The 18192-nt window shown below is 40.5% G+C and overlaps 1 protein-coding gene across 1 annotated transcript; it reads left to right on the top strand.

Moving 5' to 3' along the window:
• Positions 1-797: 797 nt before the first annotated feature.
• LOC132998511 (semaphorin-7A-like) lies at positions 798-18013 on the top strand. Its single transcript, XM_061068197.1, has 14 exons — positions 798-932; positions 1857-1990; positions 2106-2150; positions 2242-2340; positions 2595-2703; positions 3393-3500; positions 3875-4017; positions 4131-4309; positions 5182-5290; positions 6406-6601; positions 8692-8807; positions 9280-9419; positions 14331-14392; positions 16199-18013. Exons 1-14 carry the CDS (start codon positions 827-829, stop codon positions 16546-16548), a joined length of 1896 nt encoding a protein of 631 aa, XP_060924180.1. The 5' UTR covers positions 798-826; the 3' UTR covers positions 16549-18013.
• The last annotated feature ends 179 nt before the right edge of the window (positions 18014-18192 follow it).

Here is an 18192-nt window from a genome sequence, read left to right as displayed (position 1 = left end):
AAATTCAGAGAGAGACCGATATGCTTGTGTTCAGGACCTCTCTGACTACCTACATACTGAATATTAAACATGTTTACTGTATAGATTAAGAGATTTTTCAAAGTAAGGTCAAACATGTTCACTGTGGAATAAAACATTTCAGGATACTTCAAAGTACTGTAAAAATACTTTGCTCAATAAGTTCAGAGAGAGACTGAAATGCCTTTGATCAGGACCTCTCTGACTACCTACAAACTGAATATTAAACATATTTACTGTATAGATTAAAAGATTTTTCAAAGTAAAGTCTAACATGTACAATCAAATCTGTTCATTTCTGGATATTTCAAAGTACTGTAAAAACACTTTGCTCAATAAGTTCAGAGAGAGACTAATAGGCCTGTGTCCAGGACGTCTCTGACTACCTACATACTGAATATCAAACATATTTACTGTATAGATCTGGAGATTTTTCAAAGTAAAGTCCAACATGTGTACAATCAGATCTGTTAATTTCTGGATATTTCAAAGTACTGTAAAAATACTTTGCTCAATAAATTCAGAGAGAGACCGATATGCTTGTCTTCAGGACCTCTCTGACTACCTACATACTGAATATTAAACATGTTTACTGTATAGATTAAGAGATTTTTCAAAGTAAAGTCCTACATGTGTACGATCAAATGACCAGCGCTGAGAAATGCGCCTCCCCCCGTCAACAGCCAGGGGGCAATGGCGCTGCGCCTCCGATTCCTGACCGTAGAGGTCTAGACCCGGCGTTGCCAGGCGCCTCTTTTCCTTTCCCGCTGTCACAATATTTGCAGTGTTCCATGGTCAGGTCTTCAACATGTCGCTCCTCTTATTTCTAACGTCGTCTCTAATATTCTCATGTCTGGACAGTTTGACTGAAGCCCACTCAACGCCTTTACCGAGGAGGGTGTTCACAGACAAAGGTATGGACTATTTCTTTTTTTTGTTTACAAACCTAACATCGTTTTAACATCGGGATAACGTTAAGTTGCATTCAGACGAGAACACGGTGTGTTACTATGTTTGAGTAAATACCAGAAAGGATGTGGTGTTTCTCCTGGTTTCCTATTCATAGGCTCTAAATTCTAATTGAAGTCATGTATAGTGTTTTGTACTGCAGAGGGATAGGAATCAGAAATAAAGTATAAAAGGTGGGAGGAAGTCGAATGTGATAGTGAAGCAGTTAACATCAGGGGGAAATAAACATAAAAAGACTTTTTAATTCTGAGAAACATAAAAAAATTAGCATTCCTTCTCTAGTAAAATATCAGCAACTGCAAAGTGCTCATCTGGCACTAACATCAGGCTTTAGGATTTAAGAACTTTCACATACATTTTAGTTGTGTGCCCAAAGTATTCATATTTGCAGTAAAACAAATTAATTACATACGCTATTCCTTGCATTATAAAGAAGTAACTGATATTGACTTTAGGCAGATATTGGTGGTCCAGAGAACAACCTGCAGTTCAGCTGGACGTCCCAGATGATTGCTAGGCTCTTCTGCAGAGACCCTGACAGCAGTTATCATCTCAGTTTAATCGACAAAGTTCTCCCATGGCTGTAACATTCTGGCAAATTCAAGATTCAAGATTCAAGAGTTTATTGTCATAACAGTTACATTAAGCAGTTGCTTGCAATGAAATGCTTAGGTCACAGGCTCTCTTCTAGCAATGCTTAGAATATAACAGCAAAAAAAAAAATGGAATTAAACAAATATAAAATATAATATATAAAAATAATAAAAAAGGGACAAACTAAAAGACATATTGACACACCAGAAGAGCACACACAGCCACCATGATACAAAAAACTGTTTTATGGATGTGAATATTCTGTTTATTTTTAGAGATTGCAGTTAAAAGGTCGCCTCTACCTGGAAACCATGCACCTGTACGGATTCTCCTGAGGGGAGAACCAGACTCTGTCACGGCTGCTGGACAAACCCACTTGTACACATACGACTTTCAGCAGCCCCGGAAGGTAGTGAACAGCTGTGTTGCTACAGGCGGATGTAAAACTGCCCTGAATGCACTGAACCTTTACTTTACAGTAACATGGAGCACAGTAATAGCCCCTCTCTATTTCCTCTTCACAGGCTCCTGTAGAAAGGAGGCTGGTGTGGAAGGAGTGCACCACTGAGGTGAGCAGTGTGACATGACACAGCAGAGCAGTCGTGTTGTTAGGTATCCCTGAAATATAAAAAAAAAAATCCTCTTCCCCTTGTCCTTCAGGATTGTGGCTATAACATCACAGTGGTCCAAGAGAGGCAGGAGGCTGACCAGGCGTTAGTGTGTGGAACCAACGGCAGAGAGACGCTGTGCTGTGACGTGGTAGGAGACAGCAGAGATGCAGATGTGTTACTGGGAGCGGTGGTGGGGGTCCTCTGTTCTGCTTCATGTAATCAGTCGCTCCCCCCCCCCCCCCCCCCTCCTACAACGAGTATTACCATGAACACAGGAAGGATGCAATAAACATTTCAACATTCCAGTTTTCAACATTTTCTTGATGAAACGAGTCCTTAAATCCCACTTGTCACAATAAGGAGTGTATTTCTTTAGACTTAGGGTTTTTGTTTTCTTTGTAGAATTTATCTGCACAGTCACCCACATGCACCCCTTCAAATAAATTGAGGGCCATAGAAAGAGGCATAAGGTCATTCATCGTGAAGGAGGGTGAACCAGCGGCACTTGTAGGTGAGTTTTGTATCCACACTGGCTATTTTTTATCCGCTGAGTCGCTGCTGTCTGGCTTCCCAGGTTTCCTGATGCTCATGTCTATGTTTTTCAATCTTGAAGGCTTAATTTATCTTTTTATCTGTCCTGTTAATATGTGCTGCTTCTCTTCAGTCCAACTAATCTGCTTTACTGAAGCTTCCTTTTCCCTGGTTGTGAGGTAGCTGTTCCGACTTCAGTGTGCAAAATGGTAAATGGTCTGTTTTTATATAGAGCTTTTCTAGTCTTGATGACCACTCAAAGCACTTTACAGTACAGCTTTACGTTCACACATTCACACACACACATTCATACAGTGCATCTATGTGCAGCACTTTTCTCTATGAGAACAGGCAATTTGGGGTTTAGTATCTCGCCCTCACCTTCTGGTAAGAGGACGGCCGCTCTTACCCCTGAGCCACAGCCTAAAAAAAACTCTCTCCAATATGTACACATAAGACATGGTAATAATTAAAATGTCTATACATCAAATATAAAAACATATATTTTGGCTAAAAAGTGGTGTGAGGTGCTTGTGAGAGATGGACATGCAGCTTCCTGCTCCAGCCTCCTGCCTACACGTCTGTTTTATGAACTGTGATCAGATTCTTGCACAGTGATGCATCTGTGAGAAACTTAAAATGTGTAATTGTTGCTTTTGTTCTTACCAGAATCAGCAGAAAGTGCCGACCTCTACATCACAAACTCTGGATCTCAGGAGTATGTTGGCATCCACAAGTTTGGTAAAAACAGAGTTGGACCAGGGATGCATAATAAAGGTATCTGTATGGAGAATGATTTCCCCTTTATTTAAATTTGGTTCTTTTAAACTTGGTTCTTGACTTATTCGCTAAAAGCTCTTGAATCTCTTGTATCTCTAAGTTGACGTCCTTTTTGGTGTCTTCCACATGTGTGGCACCTCTTTTTCATCCTGAGATAATTGTATTCAGTTTTTTTTACGCCCACTCGCTCGCAGTGAATTCACACATGGGCTCAATCGGACATTTTGTGTGTATTTTACAAAGGGGCTGGCATGTAACATGTACGTGTTAGGAACAGCTGAGTCTGAAATTGTCTGGAGCTCAGTGCATGACTGAAAAAGCTTGTGTCTCAAGGCTGTAATAACAAATAAGGACTTTGTTTGTCTTTATAGAGCAACACTATGTGGGTTTGATGCTCAGCAGAGGAAGAGAAGCTCCCTTACAGGATAAGGTTTTTGCTTTCTACAAGGAGAAAAACAGTGGTACTGACCTGCGAGGTGACATGTGGCTCCCGTATGTCACCCGGGTTTGCATGGTAAGGCCTTTAGGATCGATAACTTTCTCATTTATATTAGTTGGAATGTTAAAACATCGGGAGATATGTGTGCATTTTAAAGGTATTGATGTAAGTCGGCATGTTTACTCCAGGCAGATATTGGGGGTCGCAAGAACAACATGCAGCTCACTTGGACGTCCCAGATGAGTGCCAGGCTCTTCTGCGGAGACCCCGACACCAGACAGCATTTCTCTGAACTGGTAGATGTGGCCATTGTGCAGGCAGACCAGTGGCAGGATACCAGGGTTTATGGACTCTTCAGAAATGAATGGTAGGACTCCATTAACCGTCAATAACTGTGTATTCAAGCAAAGGTCGGAGGCAGATTGCAAGGTTTTACTCAAGTAGGAAACTCATAAAGTATAAAGTATAGTAAGCACTTGATTACAGTCATAACTTCTTCATATGTCTTTTTTTAATAGTTATTCTTACTTGGACATTATTCGGCATAATAAATTGTTTTCAGTATCAATAGGTGCGTTTGACTTGGACTGTGTCTGACTGTGTCTGACTTGATCAGCTGAAAGGATGGAGTAAATAAACACAGGAGTCAAACACTTTCTACTCCTCTTAGCGTCAATGAGAAAAGATCAACGGCCGATCTCACAACGTTTGCCTTTCTCATTGCAGATTAACGGATCTGCAACGGATGTTTAGGATGTTACGATTCTAACAAAGAATACGATGAACAACGAATAATTTTCTTTCCGCTGAAAGTTTTAACCATAGTAAAGTGATCATGTGTAAATACACAGACAACTAACTGTCAGAGGGAGATGACGTTTTTTAGGTCACGTGACCTATTCTAACTGGCATTCATTGTGTTAGGACAAGTATGCATCATATTAGGTCAGTGCTGCAGCACTGCATCAAGTCGAACGCACCAAATGACTCATGTAACACAGTAAAGTCAGGTCCTATGTGAGGCCACGGGTTTAACCACTTCCTCTTGCTTTTGGGGGTCAAAGAGGATTGAATCAGTTCCTCTTTTTCTAAATTGAGCCGTCTGCTCAGCTGTTGTTTTGTTTCGTGCTTTTATTTTTGACCAGCAATAGGCTACAATAGTTGCTGATCTCACAACAGTTTTGTTTATTCCTGCAAATGTTACTGTGTGAACCTGCTGACCTCTGCATCTCTCCTCAGGCATATGACCGCCGTGTGTGTTTACACCATTGAAGATTTTGACAACATCTTTGCAACCTCTGCATTTAAAGGCCAAAGCAAAGCAAGCAATAAGGACAGATCTAGGATGGTATGTGCCATTTAAACTGAACAGAGGTGAAATATGAAAGTCCCATCACAAAAGGATTGCTGACATTAGTTTGGCTTCTATCTTTTAAATTTGTTGAGTCATTTATTGAATCACAAAATTCACGCATGTAAAAACCATACTTGCAAGTGAGCATTTCTATGTGTGAAAAAACATATGACACATTCTGCTCCACACGCACAACTCTGGTTCTGCAAGCACGAGGATTTTCTTAACTCTTGAAAACACTTACACGGGCACCAGTTGATTATTAGTCAAGAGTAATAAACATGACTCAGATACAGTCTTTTTTATTGATCAATCAGTGATTTAGCACTTCTTAGACCATAGCTTTTTTAATCAGTTTAAATTGTAAACACTGTGACGTAGAAAAGGGAAACTGACAAGACAAACCAGGAAGACAAAACACAGGGATTAAATACACAAAGTAAACTAGACACAGGTAAAACTAATCAAGTAGAACTGCAATGAAATGACACAAGGAAACATAAGCATTGACTACATTTACATCGACACCAACAATCTGACTATTGATCATATTTTGAATTAGACATTACTGTGACTATGATGTTTACATAGGTTTTGTCCAAGTTTGTATTATTATTCCTGTTAACATGTCACAGAGCATAGTCGGATTATGACTCACGTCGACATTTCATCCACTAACTAAGACACACATCCGATGTCCTGGGATTTTTAGAAAATGACACCAATTCCCTGAAAACATATAGAATAACTATGATTTCCTCTCCAAACCAAAACTTCATAGTTCCCTCTTGTATACATTCAAATACAGGGCACGCGTCCTCAAGCAGTAAGGTTGTCTCGATGGCACAAAACGCTGTGAAAACTCCAATTGGACATTACACTAGATGTATGTCTACATAATGTGTTATTGTTTATTCTGAGTATGACCTTATTTTTTACCAAATGCTGTTAACATGGCAGTGTCTTATTCAGACTACTGTATAATCAGATTAGTAATGTATTACTGGAGTCCCTGTAAACATGTTGTTACTGAAAGTGCTGAAAGGCTGGCAGGCTTTGTGACGTTCACTTTTGGTGCAACCAAAAACATGTGCTTTGTCTTTCTTCAGTGTGTTGAAGACAGCACCACGCTCTCTGCTGAGACCCTGAAGATGATCGCTGCGACATCTGAGATGGAGGACTGGGTCAAACCTGTGAACAAGTCTGGTCCCCTGCTTTCTAATCACCACAACTACACCCACATCTACGCTGACAGCTCCCAGCACAAGAGGAACGATTCCCACACAGTTCTGTTTCTGACGCTCAGTGAGTAAATACAATAACGAGAATAGGGAAATTGACCGTTGACGATGATTACTAACACAAGTTACTTTAAATAGTTGGTCTTTAAATAAAACATTTGACCAGCGTTAAAGTTCAGCAGTAGAAGTTGTCACTATATCCTCTGTTCTAGACTTAGCTCCCCTTAGCCCCGGAAACCACATAGTGTGTTGTAGCGTTGGTTTTCTAAATGAAAGGACATATAAAAGAGTTTGGCGCCAGACAGGGATTATTCACATGCCAAAAATTTGAATGTCTCCCAGTAAGAGAGATGAAATGTGAGATTGTGTGGGGAGTGTGTTCAGGAAAAAAAACAGTTTGTATATAATATTCCATTCAGCTCATAATTTGATTTGTAAAGAGAGATGTGTGTTTGTGTGTGTGTGTGTGTGTGTGTGTGTGGTTGTTGGAGAGGGGAGTTAGAGTCCAATGAAAAGGTAAAGTGAGGGATGTGTGTATTTTTTGGTGATCCTTTAATCTCAAGGTAGAGGGAAGATGAGGGGTGATTTTTCAAAGGAATTCAGTGAAAACAGGAGAGTTTCAACAGGGAGACTTAGCTTGTATGGTTCCTCCAGGACAGAGGGGATCACTTTCCAATCCAAGCAGGTTAGATGGGTTTTTGAAATCCACTTCAGGCTCCAGGGTTCAGCTTTTTTGCCTCATGGTCCAGGACGATTGGGAAATAAATCCAGTCGGTTCTCGGATCAACTTTACAGAAACTAGTCTATCTTTTTTGTGATCTCCTTCCTACAGTTACTCTCCCCTCACAGGTGTCCAACTTTTATCTCCCTCGCCCCTCCTTTTCCTGTTAAGGAGAAGGAGGCCATTCTGTCTTTTTAGTTTTCTCCTTTCTGCCACAGTGTGCTGAGCAGAATAGGAAGAAATGCTGTTTGTGTGCATTATTTTGACTTTTTTAGGTTTATTGTCCTTTCCTGAGAGCACAACAACATCATGTGGACTTATCTCATGAGAAATGAAAGAAAATGGGTTTTTATTTCACTTTTGTTTCATATGATGTGTCATTCTGGTCTTTTTGCACTCTGGCCATGGTGGTTATTGGTATAAAGAAAAGAGGAAACCATATAAGACATTTCAAAACTTGACTTAGAGACTATGCAGATAACCAGACTTTCATAACACAGCACCTTGTTACTCACATGGAGTCATGTAGGGAGTGCCGAGATCACAGATGGTCCCGAGCAGCTGTTCACAATGTCAGCCCTGTTGATTGTTAAGCACAGATGTGAGGGGAAAACCAGGACAAGGTGGCGCCCCATTCATTTCTATGAAATATGCTCAATGGGTAATCACACCAGAAAGTTTATTTTAGCCCCCTATTGGCCTCAGCATTTTCAGAGCATGTCCGTTACATCCCCTTTCTGGCTGATTGGGCAGATTTAGTTCACTGAAGCAAATAAGCCAAACTATAATGATACAAAGACTTTAAGATATGAGAAATAACTGCATTTATTGTGTTTCAGGCTTCTGTGATGACTGTGTATGCCATACAGCAATAGCAAACCTGGCCACCATGTCAAAGTCACCCTACAGCCCAATGCTGTACCTGTTAACTCATGGGAAATTGAATATTACACCCATCAGGTTACATCGTCAGTGGTACCCACCAAGATATCATCAAAGCAGGGCATAGGTCCAAGTTTGGTATCATTCAGGCAGATCAAAAGCAGAAACTAACTGTTAGAAAGTGTGTTTTATAGGGTAGACGGATGTGAAAGTCGAGGCCAAATGGGGCCTAGAGCTGCTAAAGTCAGGCTGCTCTTAAATTACATTATGCGACCTGAATACGGTGAATCCCCAAACAGCTCCTTCTCCTGTGAGTGTTGAGCCAACTGAATAGTTTCCCATGTAAAAGACGAAACGTGATACATGACCTGTGTATAAATGCTGTAGGCAAACAAGCTATGGCAAAATTTGCAGAAATAATATCTCAACAGATTATTTTACAAGCTTTGATTTGCTTTACTGGAAGGGTCATATGAGGAAATGAGAGGGGGATGTTGGGTTTAGACAGTAGTGAGCATTTAGTCTTTCCTCATTCCTGTGTCTCGGAACAGATAATGGAGCAATTCATAAAGTGATACAAACGGAAACTCACACCTTTTTCACCGCTGAGTACCACCCCTTCAATCACAGAGCCCACGTCAGCAGCATCATCCTTCATCCGTCCTCGGTGAGTAACACAGCTCTGCCCACACTGATCCCCCCCATCCCCACCACACAACAATAGTAGATATACTCACTTAAAGGTAGGGTTGCTGAGTTGTCTTGAACACTTTTTATCTAAATTGTTGAAATACTCCTCACATCCTGATAGTCATCGGTAAATAAAGTCATCTGAAAAAACAGAAAGAAACATGATGGATCTGTTCATTTGACCCGATCATCACTGTTACAAACCGATCTATCTGCCTTGCTCGTGTTCTCACTTCACATGACATGGTAAAATAATCAATTACCATTGAGGTTAAAGCTAGAAATATTTATTGAAGTCATATTGCGCAGCTCTATCACAAACCCTAACTTTAAACAATACATCCTAAAGAAGAACATATTTTGGATTTTTGTGGATATTTTGCAAAGGGTATTGGTCAGTAAAGGCTAATTACAAGAAATAAAAGTGTGCTATTTGTGTATCATTGCAGAGGAAGCTTTATGTCACCACCAGAAGTGAACTGGTCCAGCTGGATGTGGAAAACTGTGCTCAGTACGGAGACTGTGAGGAGTGTGTCTTAGCCAGGGACCCCTACTGCGGCTGGAACTTCACCCACTGTTCCCCTGCGAAGTAAGACCACCGGGCTTTATGCACTTGGGATCCTTTAATCCCAAATCAAGTCCAAACATGAATGTTTCACTTCTGATCAGTGGAAAAGTTTGAAACAAATATCACAAATGAAATTATATGAGACAAGGGATCACTTTAGTTCAGGACACAATACTTTTCTTTTTGGGGATTTATCCATGGTTAGCTCAACAAGGCCGTGTGACGGAAACTCAAGATTAGCCACCTGCAGGGAAAAGTGCAGGGCTTAGGCGTAATAGGATCTGACGCATATTTCAGTTGACGAAATATTAAAACAAAAAGTGAGAGCAGGTCAGACTGGAGGCGGACACAGAAACTGAAGCTCGGTACAAACCAACTGCAGCTTTTGCTCTGACCAGGAAGCTAAACTCTGAGTGTGACCAGAGAAACTCTGTGTTTTCACTGTCTCAATGATAAGAAGCAGCCGGTGAGTCAGTGACCGCCTGCTGGGTATCTTACAATAACTCACTTGTTGAATGTTATCAGAGCTGTGTCATCAGAGTTATGGTGTAATGTGGCACAGCTGGTTGCAGCTGATTAAATGCAAACCACTCTTGCTAAAGGCTCTTCACTTTCCAGTGTGGAGCAACTCTTAGGATGATTGTGTAAATAATGGGTTTGATGTTGTACGGTTTATCACTGGAGAGTATCTCGTTTGCCACTTATGTGAGAACATTTCTATGCAACAGAAGCATAGAATTACATTCTATGATTACAGCTTTAAAACCACAGTCTGATCATCTTCAGAACAAGAAAGTTTTCTCAAATGAGAACTCACAGACACACACAGTCAGCACCCCCACCCTGCACAGATCACCATACCTCCACACATTGTCTGTGATGTAGTCACCTAAATCTTAGCTTGATTCATCCATTGATCATCGCCCCTGCCCCAAGGGAGGAAAAAAGAGCTATGAGTAAGTGATATGAGTCATGGATCGTGATTGTCCACAGGTGGGCTGACGAAGAATCATAAGGGGAGTGAAAGCAGGGGAAAGTGAATTAGTGATCTGAGCAATAGTGGGAAGAACAGTGGCTCTTGCATGGTGTCATGCGACTGCCACAGTCCCAATGAGCATGCTTTCTTACGATGAATTAATGAAAGTGAGGAATGGCAGTTACTGTGGAATTGTATAGAATCTAATGCAACTTGTAACCTCATCCCCAGTCCTCCAATTTCAATCCAATAGTTCAATCATTGTCCCTGTGAATGTGTGGTGTATTGTGTGCACGTGTTCTTATCTGGTGCTCGAATAGAGGAATTGTGCAGGTCAGGGGTCTTCTGTGGACTTGTCCCACAGTTGGACACACCGCTCACAGTCTCACAGGCTGGGCTCACCATCACAGAACCTCTCCGATTCAATATAGTATCTCGAAAGAGGTAGAGCATATCTGCAATTAACTATGCAGGAAGTGAGTTATTCTGTTCACTTCTACATGAGACCTCATAAACTTCTTTTGTCGTGTCAGGAACATAATATGTAGTGTAACAGATGATTAAGGAAACAACACAAACAACTCCACAAAAATGATTTCCCATATATCATTGTGTTTCAACCAGAATTACCATGAATGACAAATACCCCTTTTAATTAAATTTTAAACACAGAATTTAATACTTTGCGCATCAACATGAATATGAATAAAATTATTATGACCAACTAATGGACAATTTAACAACTAATATCAGTTCAGTCACACTGTAGCTGCCCTCATTATAACTATAACTCATTATAGTGAATTAACTTCACTAATACTAAAGTGTGTGAAGGGCTCCTTTAATATTTCACCATGCTGGTGTTTCACAAGTCGAGCAAGAAATTGGTGTAATACATTACAACACAGAGCGGGGACAGAGGTCATGAGCTCCGTTGTTTGTGAAAACATGGTCATGCACTTTGAAAATTGAAGTGAAGAGTAAGTTATCAATGTCATAATGAAACTGAGCTGACCTTCCCTTTAATTTTCTTTAAAAACAAACATACCTATAATATTCCAATTCATTATCGAGTTAATGTCTCGAGTGTAAAGCAAATTTACACACAAGATGAAATTTGTTTTCGGCCTTTCTTTCCGCTCGGAGCACCTGTACCGTAACGCCCAAAATAGATGTGCATCAGTTTTTAAGCTGCGGCTGGTGGGACTGGGTTACATGACCGAAGTGAGCAATTTTCATTAACGATTTTCTCAGAGCATTAAAACAACATGCGCCAAAGTAGGTTGAAAACCTAACACAATGTTTTCAGTACCCCGATTGGTTTAATCTGACTTTACTAGTGTAGTTCATCATTTGTCCTCAGTGACTAGCAATACGCCAGCAAAGACACGTGATGTCTCTCTCTCTCTCTCTCATTTACACTTGAGTTTCTAATTAAAGAACAGCTTATAAGCAACAACATATGGAGCAATTCAGATGTTAAAATGTCTCTGTGTGTTACTGGCTACATACTGAAACTGTTAGTTCAGTTTCAGCAGGAAGTGAAAGACCACTTCCGACAGTGTGGTTTAGGGTGTTTAAAAAACACTATCTCGCTAAAGGACATATTTGGGTATAGTAGCCACATGATTTGCATGGGTAACATGATGATGATGTTGCTCTTGGCCAGTCCAGCTATACAGATGGGTCCATGTCAATGGGAGAGAGGGAGTGCAATAAGTCAAGAGGGGCTGAGCAAATGAATCCTTTGCACCCGGGTTTTAATGAATTAAGATTGTACCTGCTGAAACAATAGCAAAGGAGATGAGGTGGGTAATGTTTAGAAGAAACTTTATTGGGTTAGAGGACATCAGTTGTGTATGTGGTCCTTCTGTGTGGACACGTGTCCCAGGCCACCTCTGAATGTGATCTGAGCAGGGACGTGAAGACATTTTGGGGGGCAGGGGCTCAAGTGAGAAAAACGTCACTTCTCATAATTATTTATAGAATTTTTTTTTCTAAAACCAAAAGTTTTACATAGTATCACACCTCTGACTAGCTTAACAATATAGTTTAATACACTCACACTCACACAATTGTTAAATAGTCAACAGTAGTAGAATGAACGTTATTAGATAAGGACCCTACAATCAGAATTATGCAGTTTAAGGACAGACAGTATAATCAGAAACATCGTTTTTTTCATGTAGTGGTCAAGTTTGATCTATTTTTCTTCAATGTCGTCTTATTTCACTCTAATGGCAAGCAAACTAGCTTAAATACACATTTAGGTGGTGTTTGTTTTACCCTCTGTCTGTTTTCTAGCAAGACACAATTTAACTATATTTGTTTTTGGTTTTGTCTTGAGACTAATTAGCTTTGAACTCGAGGCACTGGTAGCTCAGACTTTAAGACTAAAACGTAGTCCCTGAAAAACCAGTACAACAGGAACAGGAGCTGGGAGGTGCTAGGTGCTGCCTGTCTGATGTGACTGTGATGACTGTGTGCATTTCAATGTATCACATCTACAATTTCCTATATTACTGCACATGGCTGCTTTTTCCTCAGTTAATAAAATCAGTAGGAATTGCTCTAAAAGTATTATAGACTGTTACTGTTAGTACAAGTGTGCTGTAATTTACAATATAAGGTTTTCAATTCATAAATTGGACAACAACATTAAGTGTATGAGAGTGGTCAGTGCTCTCCACTGATTTCACATTCATTCAGTTTAAACTTGTGTGCGGCACCTAAAGCTTAATGGACAAACTCTGATTCCAGCCTTTACTGTATCAAGGTTGCCCCGCCCGGCCCCCCTTAGCAGCGGCCAACAAGTGACTCTGCTCCTCTGATATTTTCATTTATCACACTTCGAACTGATCTATAATCCTGCTGACTTCTTATTTATGTTCCTGGAAAAACAGGGGGTGGCTTCTTCTGCAAAAAGGAAGTTAAAAAACAGCGCTGCGTCTAAGCCCTGATGTGCTGACTGTGAGCATCACGTCACGTCTCGTGTTGTGTAGCAGGTTTAAACATGTGTCTCATCAACTCTAGAGAATCAAACAAACACAAAGTAAACATCAGAACTGTACGTGTCCTAATAACTTGTGATGAGTGATGGTGTTTATTGTTAAAGTGTAAAGTGAGCGCAGGTCAGAGGAGGAGACTCTGACACAGGACCGCCGAACCTTTAATGTGCATCTGTCCTGGAGCAGTGGTGTTAAAGCTAAACACAACGCAATGAACATAATTAAACACAATGATTTAATTATGTTCTGTCTCTGTCTCATCGATACAGAGTCGTCCACGTTGAGATGTATCTCAGAATCAAGTGCCAAATTCAAATGCCTTCTCAATGCATTTTGGGTCTGTCCACACAGTGTCGGCGCTATGGGGGGGCCCCCCCAAGTCATGCCCTGTGTTGTATTATTTAATTATTTTTATTATAGTAAAAGTCAGACGTGTTCCTTTATAAATAGGCTATATAGGCTATTATTAAACGAATTCAAAGAAAAAGAAGTGAGGGTCACCGTGCCGCCATTATTTTCAAACAAAATAAAAGTGGACTATAAAAGAGAATTAAAAAAAAATCTAATATCAAATATTTTGAAACAGAAAAACGTTAAATTGAAGTGAGAAATTAATGTGTACGCGCTGAGAGAGAGAGAGAGAGAGAGAGAGAGAGAGAGAGAGAGAGACTTACGTGCACTCATGTTTTGAGATTGGAGGTTAGTGTGTTTTGTGTGTTGGTTTGCGGAAAATTCGTTTTATGTCACTGTCAATTGAATGGGAATTTATGCCCCTCCGCTGTGAGCCTATGCCCCCCCATTAGATTGGTTCTGACGCCGACTCTGTGTCCACACCTGATCGTTGTGCGGACCATTTGTGATCAGGACCACAGAGCCCGGTTTGCTATCACTCCCTCTTTATTGTAACTGGAAGATTTTTCTATAACAGATTTATTTTCCTTTGCACAGTGACACACTGCAGGATTTGACCACAGGGAACCACACCATCTGCCTCGTTCCACTTCAAACAGGTATGGGAATATCTACAGGTTCACTCCATGAGGACAAATTGGTTTTACAACTTAAAAATATGTTTCTGATCAAATTTCCTGTTTAATATTTTCCAATTACTAGAGAACGGCAGAAAATGGGCTATAGGCCTTCAGCATCAGCTGGTTAGCTTAGCATAAAGGCTACAAACAGGTGCTGTCCAATGGTCTGTGTCCCGTCTTTAGGCTGTTTTTACAAAAGTTAAGAAAATATATGTCAGACAAAGCGTACTGTCCCTCAGTGACTGTGTATATAGATGGACACGTGACTGCTCTCTTAAAGTGAAGCCAAATGAGCAAGATGGCAGCGTTTGTACCCAGGATATTTTGGTTTAAATTCAAAGTGGGAGGAAGTGGCAATGTCTCATCCATCTTTATACAAGTCTATGATCTGCCTCGTTTTCTCTACAAGCTGAACAATCACTTACTAACACTGTTAAAACACTAGCTGACATTGTCGACTTTTCACAGAAGGAAAAGGAGAGTTGTTTAATATTAGTTCAGTTCAGTACCAAGTGATGAATTTCATAATTTACATGTGTGCTTTTCCGACTCTGACCTGTCAAGATTATTTCCGAGCGTTTCCTCTCTGGCCTGTATGAACTCAGCTTGTGTCTACTGTGGTGCAGGTTCTGAAACCAGCTCTGCTTCCTTTCTGAAACTGAGTATCATGCTGATTTAAATTAGCAAGCCACCTATAGTTTAATATTGCACCAGGATTGATTCAAAGGACAGGCTTTTAAAGACTTTTTGTGGACAGCTGTTTTTCCCTGATTGCTTTCTTTCATGCTCCTCGCTGCCTCCGCCCCTTTGGTGGCCTGGCTTCACCTTTTCTTTCAAGAGTTGGATTCTCTGAAGTCTCTTGGGAGTTCCCAGCAGCAAAGCAACGACCACGTTGACAACAAAATTACGTTTTTTTGTGAGGGTTAGTGTGGGAGCAGACTAAAAACATGTGCTCCTATTCAAAGAGGGAAGAGATGTTTCTTTTGGAACTTGGCTATTACGACTTTTATAGAGAAATTACAGCTCTAATCACACAATGGATTTGTTTCTGGAGGAAATAAAAATGTAAAACCTGTAGTAAATAAACTGATCTTTAAATATTAGACTGCCTGAGTTGCTCAGTATGAAAAGTGAGGCTGTAACACTGCCAGGTTTATAGTGTCAAGTAGACTCTACTTGAGGGACCGCTGAAGTAGAGCCTCTGCTGAAGCTGCTGTCACATAAAGGTGTTGTTACTTCTCAGAAGTGTGCAGTTTCTTTCTCTGCAGGCACATCCACTTTCCTTGTAACCCTGTCATTTCACTTCCTAAATGACTCTCTGCACTTGATGCACGATGCTGTGCTGCTCTTTACATTTTCCTTACAAGAGCTTTAACTTTTCTGTCAGAAAAACAGTCAAACTACTACTGCTGGGGATTTCTTTCCTCCAGCCAAACCAGTCCTCCTACGTTCCCATGTGCTGGTGATACAGTTCTTTATACATCTATGCCTGCTTCATTATTGTGTATGAATAAACCACTTGATTACATTCATTTTGTATCATAGTCCAACACAACCACCTCCCTATCTTACCATGTGATTATTACCAGTCAAGCATCTGTCTGCTCTTAAAAGGATTTCCTTACACACTTGCCACATCATCAGGTGCACAGTCCTGTCACCTGACGTCTGCATCCTGAAGGAGGATCAAGGCTTTCGGGGCTGTAGATACTTACCTGTGTAAACTAACTAAACTAAACCAACATCCACGTCAGAAATGAATTCACCTTGTATCTTTGTTCCCAGCTTCCAGATATTCCACTGAGGCACGTGCACCTGAGAGGGTGAAACACATCACTCTTCCATCCAATTCCAAGTATTTCCTTTCCTGTCCGATGTTGTCTAAACATGCAGAGTATACCTGGCGTCAAGGGAAAGACACCACGCTCTGCAGGTCCAAGGAGCAGGAGTGCCTTCTTCTCATCTACAGCATGAGTGCAGAGCAGGTGGGAACACACACGTGTGAGTCGGAGGAGCTGGGCTTCAAAAAAGTCGTGATGCAGTACGAGCTTCAGCTGGAGAGCAGGGCAGCGATTGGTCGATTGTCAAGCCCTCTGGTCTGGGTTTGTCTGGTGGCTGCTCTGATTAAGGGTTAGTCCTGTTAGTCCTGATTGAGTCCAGGGAAAGGTCAACAATGAGCATATTGCCTACAGCACAGTAACAGGGACTGTCACTGAAATAATATTAGCTTATCCCAACAAATATTTACTTCCAACAAAGGAAATCCTGCTTGAGTAATTAACCATTAATGATCGATTCTTTCGTTTTTTAAATATTTGAAATGATGCTAGCCTTCAAACGATAAATATTAAAAGACTTTAAAGTAGAAAATGCTTTTCAAAAGCTTAAACATTCCTCTTTTGGCATATCTGCACCCTTCTGTGTATCTTTTCTTTAGCTGCACATAAACAACAGACTGCACAATTAACAATCTTTGATGAAAAGTCCATGACAACAGTAATCCCAGTGATGAGTTGACAGAAAACAAGCTGCTTGGTAGAAATGTTATTAAACAGCGCAGAGTAGCAGCATGCAGGTAGAACAGAAAAGTCTTGCAATGTGAATGTAACACTATGCACAGTTTCTTTGAGTGTTTTGTGTCGGTTTCCGTTTGATATGTGAAATTCTGTCTGGACTTCCTTTTTTAAAAAAATTCTACCTCAAACCTACCGGATAGGCTCTTTGTCACAGAAGACTGAACTCTCCTCTCTCTTTCAATACTCTTCTATTTAACAGGCTTAAGGTAACATGCTCATAATGTGAAATACTGCTTAGATATGGAAAGGTAAGAGGTCATTTTTCTTCATACTGAGTGAAGAGTGTAAATATAAAGCAGTCGTAACCCTGAGCTGCTTTCAGGAACCAACCACCGTTGTGTAATGATTGAAAACTATCGACTGTAAACAAAGATGGACGATGCATCTCCACCTCCTCCTCTTATCAAAAGTGAGGCCCACAAATGATATACAAATATCCTGCTTATGAACACCGCCATCTTGTGCCTGTGACGTCATCTGGAGGCAGAGACTGTGCAGCAGTGATCATGGCGTGGAGCCATGGTGTCGAGGTCCGGCTGATACACACTCTTGGCCAATCGCGAGCCAGTCTCAGCCTTCAACTATGATGTTCCACCTCGTTTAGCATCAAATAACACATAAACACCGCTTATTTTATTGAAAGTGTATTTTTTAGCTTGGTCCATGTCTCATCTGCTAACATTGAGGAGGTGGGGTTAGTGACGTTCGCTGCAGCCAGCCACCAGGGGGCGATTAGATGCTTCCGCTTGACTTTTGGGGAGTCATCATCATCCATCTTTATATACAGTCTGTTTTATACTGTTTAATAGCCGGTCAACAATCTATGCATCAACCACTGTTACAATTTTGTTTAATATGTATTTTAACGACTTTGCTGTTTTCATTGGTCCAACATGCAGGGAGTTCATGAGCACCTTCCATCGGAAGCTTTAATATAATATATGATGACTGATTAGTGACTTGTTTGACCTTGATGAATGTTAATTGGAAAAAAATTGAATAAAGCAATATATTTATGAAACAAGCTATATATTATTATTTATTTTTTTCCATTACACCTACTTTTTGAAAAGCTTAGTCATTAGTAAATTAAACCACTAAAGTTCTTGAGCTTTGGAATAACTACTGTTAGAGACAATATAAGACATCTGAATTAAACATCAATTCACATTTCTCATCTGTTTGTAACGCTCAGTCTATGTA

The sequence above is a fragment of the Limanda limanda genome, chromosome 3, assembly GCF_963576545.1.
Source record: "Limanda limanda chromosome 3, fLimLim1.1, whole genome shotgun sequence".
NCBI classification, from domain to species: Eukaryota; Metazoa; Chordata; class Actinopteri; order Pleuronectiformes; family Pleuronectidae; genus Limanda; species Limanda limanda.
The sequence above is the reverse complement of the archived record's forward strand: the minus strand, read 5'-3'. Positions and strand labels throughout refer to the sequence as shown.